Source organism: Oncorhynchus masou, chromosome 11 (genome assembly GCF_036934945.1).
Source record: "Oncorhynchus masou masou isolate Uvic2021 chromosome 11, UVic_Omas_1.1, whole genome shotgun sequence".
Taxonomy (NCBI): Eukaryota; Metazoa; Chordata; class Actinopteri; order Salmoniformes; family Salmonidae; genus Oncorhynchus; species Oncorhynchus masou.
In genome coordinates, this window is record NC_088222.1 from 40155838 (window position 1) to 40167924 (window position 12087).

General features: G+C 44.0%; 1 protein-coding gene across 2 annotated transcripts in view; it reads left to right on the forward strand.

Moving 5' to 3' along the window:
• The first annotated feature begins 1725 nt into the window (after positions 1-1725).
• Positions 1726-12087, forward strand: part of LOC135548695 (biotin--protein ligase-like) — a 45674-nt gene continuing 35312 nt past the window's right edge. Inside the window, exons 1-5 of one of the 2 annotated variants that reach the window (XM_064978543.1) lie at positions 1726-2120; positions 2588-2734; positions 9434-9596; positions 9937-10991; positions 11210-11392. In XM_064978543.1, the coding sequence (XP_064834615.1) occupies positions 1839-2120; positions 2588-2734; positions 9434-9596; positions 9937-10991; positions 11210-11392 (1830 nt within the window). In that variant the 5' untranslated portion in view covers positions 1726-1838. The remainder of the gene's footprint in view (positions 2121-2587; positions 2735-9433; positions 9597-9936; positions 10992-11209; positions 11393-12087) is intronic. The other variant, XM_064978542.1, reaches the window with a different exon arrangement.

Sequence of the window (12087 nt, forward strand, 5' to 3'; positions counted from 1 at the left end):
ACAAAAAAATACAAATAAACTACTTTTCTGTTAAAAAATAAATAAAACAGATTTGACACAGGCTCAAGGGGAACCTGAAAGGTCAGGTCTTCCAGGGCCCTTGCAGGTCTTCAAATGTAAAATCCTTAAGTCACAAAAACCTTTCTGCCGCAGCCACAATAATGTCCAGTTTCTTAGATTTCTTTGAGACGTGCCGTACAGTTTAACTGTAGCAATGAACTCCACAAAATCCACCTTTTTAACACTAACATATCTTCCCTAGCATCAATGTTTTCTCAATTATTTTAATGGATCCGCATAGGAGATTCGATTCACTGCTCTAACTTGCCACCTCAATCTCCTTCACCCTTATAGCACACTCCAGGAATTGGGGATCATGATCCCCACCACAATTGCAACACTGTCGTCCTTCTACACATCATTCTTCAATACTCTGTCCATCTGCACACATTTGAAACATGGCCAAATCCTTTACAATTCTTACACTGCAATGGTTTGGGGACAAAAGCTCTAACGGCGTATCTTACTTAACCAAGCTTCACATGCGTAGTTATTTGCTCTTTATCAAAAAACAGGACCGACACTTTTTCACTCTGAGACTCCACTTTTCCCAGCGCAAACTTCACCATTTTCGACATATCAAATGGGTCTCCAACATATTCATCCTTACTCAACAAATGCATCCCAACAAGTGCCCCACCACCACAGAAAGCACTGAGCTAGGCTGAAACACCTGCATTTTGGGGCTGCCTGTTTGTATGCGGCTTTCCTCTTTAAACCTTTAGTTTAAGGTTTTAATACTTAAGTAATTGTAATATTTCAGCTGTATTTTTTATATATACATTTGCAAAATTTTCTAAAATCATGTAGATTGATAAGGGCAAACAACTATTTAATGCATTTTAGAATACAGCTGTAACATAACAACATTTGGAAAAGGTCAAGGGGTCTGAATATTTTCCAAATGCACTGTATCTGTGACCAACATATGCATATCTGTATTCTCAGTCATGTAATCCATAGATTAAGGCCTAATTAATTAATTTATGTTGACTAATTTCCAACTGAACTGGAACTGTAATTGTTGCATTTATATTTTTGTTCGGTACAATTATAGACAAGTTGACTAGCAAATAGTCTACCAAAAAAATCGGAAATTATAAGCAAAACATATCTAAATCAAGCAACCAAAAAAAATGCCCGCCATGTCAAAAAAATCGTTCCGCTGTCTCTGACTGTAGCCTACTGTGCACTTTCGATTTTAGCGGTTGGGTCTGTTGGGAGCTTCAGATTTTCACTGTCTCATTGGCCTAGTCGGGCGGTTGCGGGTGAGCAAACAGCTGACCCGAGCACCACGAGCAAAGACATTACAGTCCAAAGATAGACTAAAAGTGCTCGCTCCAAACTGCGCATGTGCAAACCGTCTAATCAAAGGCTCTCCTTCGATATAAAGTTGTTTTTACGAAACTGAATATCAGTTTGTTGTTCTCATGTGGTTGGAGTAATAACAAGATCATATACTTAAAAAATTGGTTTGAATCTAGGATATGCTTTTAATTTGAGAGAAAATTAATAACTAAAGAAGATGTGTTCACTTCTCAAACCACAAAACCCCAGGCAGGTCTGTTTAGCAAGTCTTGTTCTCTGAAGCCTCGCGAGGTTGTGCCTCTGGGTTTAGAAACTGTGCCACTCGCCTGCACAGACTGCGAGCATGCGTAATGACGATTTGTAGTGGGAAGAGCCATTCTGTCAACAACAGGGAAGCCACGGTCGGGTCGAATCTGAGCAGAGAGGCCATACCATATGGGCTCAAAAACGGCTTTCCAAATGTAAAGAAAATGCTAATAACGTTGTGCTACGTCTACCTTTGGGTGCGCTTTCAAAAGTGCTACACAGTGGTAATTCGGAGCACCCTGCACAAATTGTGCGGGGGGAGCAAAACCAATGCAAGTAACGTTAGCTTCACATTCTGTGCCTTGAATCCACTGGGGAAGCCTCGACTTCAGAAAGGACAACCAACCTGCCTGCAAAGTGTCAATAAGCAGCTCAGTCCACCTCTGCCTGAGGAGGACGTTTTTCTCAAGTTGGGCGACAAGGCTATTTACATAACCGAACCTCAGGTGACACGTTTGTTTGATATAGCTAGCTAGCGAGTATGTTAGCTACCATCCGAGGCCTTCACTTGTCAAAAAACATAAGCTACTCCGCTATCAATGAATGGGCAAGATCAGCTTGCCAGCTAATTGACAGGCGTGAAGGTAACGTTACGCATTCTGCTGCTCAGTTCCATTCAGAGCACGAAATGTGAAATAGGCCTCCTCCGTTATTAGCTTATCAGTTTGTGCATGCTCTAAGGTGAATAGCTAATCCGTCAAAAACCAGTCAATTTTGATGTGAATTTGTTATATATTTTTGGTGCACATTAACTTACATGATATGTTAGTCATTTTACATAGTTTTAGTATATGTAGTCTTACTAATGTCTAACGATCATACTAACTTTCAAAAACATGCTTTAATATCTATCCATACCATCAGTGTCCATACTGTAGATCAGTGTATATGTTGTCTGTATTATTGTTCCTAGGCATGTGAGGACCTCAGCAAGTGGACTCTTTTGTGGGGGTCCTCTCTGAGTTGTGGCCCACGGATAGAGAACATTTCTTTCATCATAGAGGCTACATCAGGACAAAGAGTGGGCAGCCAGGCTCATCACACTACAGAAAATAAAAAAGTATGGATCACAAGTATATTTAATCGAGAAGCAAAGAAACTGTCAGTTTTGTAGACTGTCAAGCATTTACAGTGGCTTGCGAAAGTATTCACCCACTTGGCATTTTTCCTATTTTGTTGCCTTACAACCTGGAATAAAAACAACAAAAAATGGGGGTTATCATTTGATTTGCACAACATGCCTACCATTTTGAATTTGCAAAATATTTTGTGAAATAAGACAAGAAAACAAACATGACTTGCGCATAACTAACCCCCCCCCCCAAAAAAAGAAAGTCAATACTTTGTACAGCTTGGCACATCTAGCCACTGGGATTTTTGCCCATTTTTCAAGGCAAAACTGCTCCAGCTCCTTCAAGTTGGATGGGTTCGCTGTTGTACAGCAATCTTTAAGTCATACCACAGATTCTCAATTGGATTGAGGTCTGGGCTTTGACTAGGCCATTCAACGACATTTAAAGGCTTTTCCTTATACCACTCAAGTGTTGCTTTAGCAGTATGCTTAGGGTAATTGTCCTGCTGGAAGGTGAACCTCAGTCCCAGTCTCAAACCTCTGGAAGACTGAAACAGGTTTCCCTCAAGAATTTGACATCCCCACAGCATGATGCTGCCACCACCATGCTTCACTCTGGGGATGGTGTTCTTGGGGTGATGAGGTGTTGGGTTTGCGCCAGACAGCGTATTCCTTGATGGCCAAAAAGCTCAGTTTTAGTGTCGTCTGACCAGAGTACCTTCTTCCATATGTTTGGGGAGTCTCCCACAAGCCTTTTGGCGAACACCAAACGTGTTTTCTTTAAGGAATGGCTTTTTCTGGCCACTCTTCCATAAAGCCCAGCTCTGTGGAGTGTATGGCTTAAAGTGGTCCTTTAGACAGATACTCCAATCTCCGCTGTGGAGCTTTGCAGCTCCTTCAGGGTCATCTTCAGTCTCTTTGTTGCCTCTGATTAATGTCATCCTTGCCTTGTCCGTGAGTTTTGGTGGGGGGCCCTCTTGGCAGGTTTGTTGTGGTGCCATATTCTTTCCATTTTTTAAATAAGGGATTTAATGGCGCTCCATGGGATGTTCAAAGTTTTGGATATTTCTTGACCTGTTTGGAGAGCTCCTTGGTCTTCATGGTGTTGCAGACTCTGGAGCCTTTCAGAACAGGTGTATATCTACACAGATCATGTGACACTTAGATTGCACACAGGTGGACTTTATTTAACTAATTATGTGACTTCTGAAGTTAATTGGTTGCACCAGATCTTATTTAGGGGCTTCATAGCAGAGGGTGTGAATACATATGCCCACACCACTTTTCCGTTTGTTATTTTTTGAAACAATTTCACTTCACCCATTTGGACTATTTTGTTTACATAAAATTACATAAAATCCAAATAAAAATCAATTTAAATTACAGGTTGTAATGCAACAAAATAGGAAAAATGCAAAGGGGGATGAATACATTTGCAAGGCACTGTATGTGATAAAACTAACACTGAACAAAAATATAAATGCAACAAGTAAAAAATGTAATGGGTGGGGATAGGTCACAGATACCTTAAAGGTAGTGGCGTGGATCAGAAAGCCAGTCAGTATCTGGTGTGACCACCATTTGTTTCCCCTCATGCAGTGTGACACATCTCTTTGGCATATAGTTGATCAGGCTGTAGATTGTGGCCTGTGGAATGTTGTATCACTCCTCTTCAACGGCTGTGCAAAGTTTCTGGATATTGGCCTGGAACTGGAACACACTCGTACACGTCGATCCAAAGCATCCCAGACATGCGCAATGGTTGACATGTATACAGGCCGTGGAAGAACTGAGACATTTTCAGCTTCCAGAAATTGTGTACAGATCTTTGCGACATGGGGCCGTGCATTATCATTAGAGGACGACCGATTATGATTTTCCGATACCGATGCAGATTATTGGAGGGCCAAAAAAGCAGATACTGATTAATCGACCAATTTTTTATTTTTTATTTTTTTTTTACATTTATTTGTAATAATGACAATTACAACAATACTGAATGAACACTTATTTTAACTTAATATAATACATCAATCAAATCAATTTAGCCTCAAATAAATAATGAAACATGTTCAATTTGGTTTAAATAATGCAAAAAGTAAAAGTGAAAGTAAAAGAAGGAACAAAGAATGTAAAAGTGCAATATGTGCCACGTAAGAAAGCTAACGCTTAAGTTCCTTGCTCAGAGCATGATGAACATGAACATATGAAAGCTGGTGGTTCCTTTTAACATGAGTCTTCAATATTCCCAGGTAAGAAGTTTTAGGTTGTATTTACACTGCGCAAAAAAATAAAGGGAACACTAAAATAACACATCCTTGATCTGAATGAAATATTCTTATGAAATACATTTTTCTTTACATAGTTGAATGTGCTGACAACAAAATCACACGAAACTTAGAAATGGAAATCAAATTTATCAACCCATGGAGGTCTGGATTTGGAGTCACACTCAAAATTAAAGTGGAAAACCACACTACAGGCTGATCCAACTTTGATGTAATGTCCTTAAAACAAGTCAAAATGAGGCTCGGTAGTGTGTGTGGCCTCCACGTGCCTGTATGAGCTCCCTACAACGCCTGGGCATGCTCCTGATGAGGTGGCAGATGGTCTCCTGAGGGATCTCCTCCCAGACCTGGACTAAAGCATCCTCCAACTCCTGGACAGTCTGCGGTGCAACGTGGCGTTGGTGGATGGAGCGAGACATGATGTCCCAGATGTGCTCAATTGGATTCAGGTCTGGGGAACGGGTGGGCCAGTCCATAGCATCAATGCCTTCCTCTTGCAGGAACTGCTGTGGCACTCCAGCCACATGAGGTCTAGCATTGTCTTGCATTAGGAGGAACCCAGGGCCAACCACACTAGCATATGGTCTCACAAGGGGTCTGAGGATCTCATCTCGGTACCTAATGGCAGTCAGGCTACCTCTGGCGAGCACATGGAGGGCTGTGCGGCCCCCCCAAAGAAATGACACCCCACAGCATGACTGACCCACCATGCTGGAGGATGTTGCAGGCAGCAGAACGTTCTCCACGGCATCTCCAGACTGTCACGTGCTCAGTGTGAACCTGCTTTCATTTGTGAAGAGCACAGGGCACCCATGGCGAATTTGCCAATCTTGATGTTCTCTGGCAAATGTCAAACGTCCTTCACGGTTTTGGACTGTAAGCACAACCCCCACCTGTGGATGTCGGGCCCTCATACCACCCTCATGGAGTCTGTTTCTGACCGTTTGAGCAGACACATGCACATTTGTGGCCTGCTGGAGGTAATTTTGCAGGGCTCTGGCAGTGCTCCTCCTTGCACAAAGGCAGAGGTAGCGAACCTGCTGCTGGGTTGTTGCCCTCTTACGGCGTCCTCCACGTCTCCTGATGTACTGGCCTGTTTCCTGGTAGCGCCTCCATGCTCTGGACACTACGCTGACAGACAGCAAACCTTCTTGCCACATCTCGCATTGATGTGCCATCCTGGATGAGCTGCACTACCTGAGCCACTTGTGTGGGTTGTAGACTCCGTCTCATGCTACCACTAGAGTGAAAGCACCGCCAGCATTCAAAAGTGACCAAAAACATCAGCCAGGAAGCATAGGAACTGAGAAGTGGTCTGTGGTTATCACCTGCAGAACCACTCCTTTATTTGGGGGGGTCTTGCTAATTGCCTATAATTTCCACCAGTTGTCTCTTACCATTTGCACAACAGCATGTGACATTTATTGTCAATCAGTGGTGCTTCCTAAGTGGACAGTTTGATTTCACAGAAGTGTGATTGACTTGGAGTTACATTGTGTTGTTTAAGTGTACGCTTTATTTTTTTGAGCAGTTTATTATAGGAATTATAGGACTATTTCTCTCTATATGATTTGTATTTCATATACCTTTGACTATTGTATGTTCTTATAGGCACTTTAGTATTGCCAGTGTAACAGTATAGCTTCCATCCCTCTCCTCGCCTCTACCTGGTCTTGAAACAGGAACACATCGACAACAGCCACCCTCGAAGCAGCGTTACCTATGCAGAGCAAGGGGAACAACTACTCCAAGTCTCAGAGCGAGTGACGTTTGAAACGCTATTAGCTCGCACCCCGCTAACTAGCTAGCCATTTCACATCGGTTACACCAGCCTAATCTCGGTAGTTGATAGGCTTGAAGTTATAAACAGCGCAATGCTTGAAGCATTGCGAAGAGTTGCTGGCAAAACGCACAAAAGTGCTGTTTGAATGAATGCTTACGAGCCTGCTGTTGCCTACCATCGCTCAGTCAGACTGCTCTATCAAATCATAGACTTAATTCTAACATAGTAATGCACAGAAATACGAGCCTTAGGTCATTAACATGGTCGAATCCGGAAACTATAATTTCGAAAACAAAACGTTTATTCTTTCAGTGAAATACGGAACCGTTCCGGATAGCACCCCTAAGTCTAAATATTGCTGTTACATTGCACAACCTTCAATGTTATGTCATAATTACGTAAAATTCTGACAAATTAGTTCGCAATGAACGCAAGAGAAGTGACACAATTTCACCTAGTTAATATTGCCTGCTAACCGTTCTTTTACCTTAATATGCAGGTTTAAAAATATATACTTCTGTGTATTTATTTTAAGAAAGGCATTGATGTTTATGGTTAGGTACACGTTGGAGCAACGACAGTCCTTTTTTGCGAATGCGCACCGCATCGATTATATGCAACGCAGAACACGCTAGATAAACTAGTAATATCATCAATCATGTGTAGTTATAACTAGTGATTATGATTGACTGATTGTTTTTTATAACATAAGCTTAATGCTAGCTAGCAACTTACCTTGGCTTCTTATTGCATTTGCGTAACAGGCAGGCTCCTCGTGAGGCAGGTGGTTAGAGCGTTGGACTAGTTAACCGTAAGGTTGCAAGATTGAATCCCTGAGCTGACAAGGTAAAAAATCTGTCGTTCTGCCCCTGAACAAGGCAGTTAACCCACCGTTCCTAGGCCGTCATTGAAAATAGAAGAATGTGTTCTTAACTGACTTGCCTCATTAAATAAAGTTGTAAAAAATCATTTTAAAAATAGGCAAAATCGGTGTCCAAAAATACAGATTTCCGATTGTTATGGAAACTTGAAATCGGCCCTAATTAATCGGTCGACCTCTAATTATCATGCTGAAACATGAGGTGATGGAGGCGGATGAATGGCATGACAATGGGCCTCAGGATCTCATCATGGTATCTTTGTGCATTCAAATTGCCATCAATAAAATGGGGCACTCTGTTCACAACGTTGACATCACAGCAAGCGCTCGCCCACACGACTCCGACTCCATACATGCTATCTGCCATCTGCCCGTTACAGTTGAAACTGATTCTTCCATGAAGAGCACACTTCTATGCCAGTGGCTATCGAAGGAGAGCATTTTCCCACTGAAGTCCGTGACAATGCTGAACTGCAGTCAGGTCAAGACCCTGGTGTGGATGACCAGCACACAGATGAGTTTCCCTGAGACGGTTTCTGACAGTTTGTGCAGAAATTCTTCAGTTGTGCTTATGGAACATTTCTAGGAAGTTTAATTTCATGAAACATGAGACCAACACTTTACATGTTGCATTTATGTTTTTGTTCACTGTAGCAAGTGAGGAATGTGCAGTCTAATGTTTTGCTGCTCGTTTCATAGCAAAGTTTGTAAATAATAGATGCAAATGATTTACTTCTGCCAGGTAAGTCTACTTTGCAGTTAACATTTTAATTGAGAAAGTTTTGGGGAAAGTATTTCAATCAACCCACAAGACGGTTATCACATTAACTTGGCTACACATAGAGTGATAGACAAACGCGTGCACCACACAGACAGACGGGCAATATTGCTGGAAATTAATTGGCAGATATTGTGTTTGGCTTTTAAGCCAGTGGTGCTTATTAACCAGGTGTGGCGGGATAATGTCACTGTTGCGTTGATTAGATAGTAGCTTGTGGTGTTGGATGCTTGTGAGATTTCTTTATGACAGTTTGCGGTGGAACAGGTGAAAATTGCACATACTTTTAGAATTGTTTGGCGAGCTACTCATAGGTGGGCTATCAGCTACTGGTACCTTGCAATCGACTGGTTGGAGACCCCTGCACTAGTCACTGTTGCCTAGGGTTGGGTTTTTGAGACTATGCTTGTATAGTTCAGGGGGATGCTCTCTTTTGCTGACTGGACAGAGGATTTGAACCTTAGACAGGTCACTTTCTTTCCTTCTGAGTGTTTGCTTCCGCTCCATTGTTCCTCACGTGTGGGTGGGACTGCACTGGGCAGTGAAACCCCACTCTGCTCGATTGGGCTGTTTTCCTTCAAAAGGCTCAAGGGAAGAGAAAGACTCTGGCCTTTTGGAAGTCATGCTTTAAAAAGCAGGTCTTTAATATGGAGGGTTAACTGACACTTGAGATGCCATGTTAAGATCCTGGAGCCAAAATGTTTTGGATGGAGAGGAAATCCTTAATTCCCCTTCAGCCATTTAAAGGTCCCTTTAAACACACAAATTGTTATTTTACTCTTGGGCAGCAGGTAGATTTTGCTTAGTGCAGTATCAGTATCTATGTTTTCTGTTGATTGTTGAACTAATCCCGATCCCAACTAATCTAGAAAACTAAGTCTGATATGATCCTCTTTTCCTTCCACCGTCCACTAACAGTTAAATCCTACTGACCTGTGTACTATGCTGTGTTGTCTAGGTGCTGAAGTGGTCAGACTACTGTCTCCCTCTGGCCTGTAGCCCATTGCATCCGTTCAGGGCCGTGGCTCAGGCCAGCGTTGACAACTTCAGCCGCCTTGGGGTGGCGTTTATGGAAGATCGCCTTCAGCTGGACAATGGACTAGTGCCTTCAAAGATAGTCTGTGAGTGTCGTTATTGCAAAAATGTCAATGGTTTCTCATCTCGTGTGTGTATATACAGTTTTATACCTATCCTCAACTTTATTGTAAACCTAGGATATTTAAAATAAAAATGTTAGTATTTTTAAGGCTATTTTAAAAAAAGAGGCCATTTGTTTCCTAACAGCAGATAAGTTTCAGTTCTTGGCCAATGCCATCTCAGAACTTCACTTAGCTAGGCTATATCCAAACACATGATACAAATCAGTTTTCCAAGTCTATTGTGACATTTTTTCACATTGCTTAAAACTGAGAGGGACATATTTTGCAATTCAAATATTGCCCTTTGTACTAATTTCCCCAGCTGTCCTGCTCCGAGAATCTGCGTTCAAAGAACTTTTGGAGAAAGGAAAGTTGGAAAAGCACATCACTTCCCTCTCCCTCAAAAAACAGACTGAGATCATACTCTCTGAGCCTTCTCCCTGCGAGTGTGAGCTACTCTCAGTGAGAGGCGACCTCCAGCTAACACAAAATAGGAAGTGCAGCCTGCTCCAACCGCCAGAGATCCAGAGAGCTTTAGTGGAAAGACAAGGCTCCGAGCACCTACGAGGAGCCAGCCCTGGGGTGGACAGCGGGGACAACTCACTTGGCATCAACCACCAGCACATGGAGGGCCACGGCCGCCACCTCCACCTCTCCAGCTGCCACGAGTGCCTGGAGCTGGAGAACAGCACCATCCTCTCCGTCAAGTACGCCTCGGTCGACAACATCCCTGACCTTCCCGACGACTACGCCACGTGCACGGACAGCGGGGACGAGACTCTGGACGAGTTTGAGGAGGATGAGGCAGAGAGCTTTGTTGGTCAAAGCCGGCGGGTCAATGTTACCGGGAAGCCCCCCAACGTGCTGGTGTTCACGGGTGGCTGCCAGGAGAAGTTCCAGAGGGTGCGTTCGCTGCTGGGCGAGTGCATCGACATGGACAGCTACACGGTGTACCCCCTGAGGCCCCAGCAAGCCCTCAGTGAACCCTGGCTGGAGAGTGCCACCCTGCTAGTGCTGGCCTCAGACGAACCCCTTACCCCCCAGCTCCAGGCCCGTTTCCTTGCATACCTGGAGCAGGGTGGCAGGGTCCTGGGGCTCTCCTCCACCCTCTGCCCCACGGGGCTGGCCCTGGTACCCAGGAAGAGCAGGAGGAGCCAGATCTGCAGGCTAAGCTTCACCAAGGCTGATACCACAGAGCTGGATCTAAGCGTGCTTGCCAGCGGGAGTGTGTTTGTCAGGGAGCTGCAGAGTGGTGGGGTCCCTGGAGAGACGGAAGTCTGGGGGGAGCTGAAGTGGGACGGAGATGGTGGAGACAAGGACATGGTCATCGTCAGGGTGACGCGTGGAGAGGACCGAGGGGAGGCTGTGCTGTGTCAGGTTTGCACTCCACTGTCTCGATCAGTCAAAGATGTCATTTCACATGTAAAGCACTAGATTTGTAAATAAAATGCTCTTTAAATGGAAAGTATTGCTGCTGCTCATGTTAACTAACTTATTTAGCAATTAATATACAGTATTCATTCATTTAGATGAATGTGCATTTTACAGCCACTTAACCTTTCAGCTGACCTTTGCCCTCTCACCACTGACCTCAGGTGCACCTGGAGACGGCCCCCAACTCTGAAGATATTGCGTCGTCTCAGGGTTTTGACGAACTGAAGATGAGCAATGCGCGGCGCTACGAGGTCCTGACGGAGATCATCACCTCCCTGGGCCTGAGCTGTGAGCAGAGTCAGGCCCCGTCTGCCAGCCCTGTCTACCTCCTCGCCACCTCTGAGGTACGTACCTGACTCCTCCCTTGCTACCTATCCGTTAAAGCTAAGGCCTCTCCCAGCCAGGGCCGTGTTCAGTATGCACAAGGTTTTTGGAATGTACAAATATTTATTCAGAAATCTATTGTGTGCACCTGACCAAACGTGACCTAGCCCCCCCCCCCCCCTACATTTGATCAGTAACAAATTCTATATTTCTACGTTGGCCTGTGGTGTGAACATGGCTGGCTAGCCTGCCCCACAATATCCAGACAATTGGGTATGGAAACCTTCAACTCTCTTGTCTTTTATTCGAGTTCTCACATTACTCCTGTCCTCAAGTTGGATAAAAAAAAATATCCTATTGCTTTAGCAATGTTAGCTCATCAGTCTCTCTAGATATGCCGTGAGGCTGACTGCTGATCAAAGGTCTGTCCTAGCTCTACTGTTTGTGTTCTTGTGGAGCCCTGCCCTCACTTATTTTGACTGGCCCTCTGGACACATAAACCTGCTCTAAGCCTGTTGCATATATTGGACATACATTTGCATGTATTAAGAATGAAAATGGTTTCCACATGTTCAGACCCGTCTGGGGCGTGTCTGGACTAGGGCTGCCACAATAAACATTTACCCAGGCAATTATGGTCTGGTGGGGGGGGTTTGTGTGTGGCCAAGAAAAGGCCTGACATGGACACAAGTCTCTCTCTCTCTCTCTCTCTCTC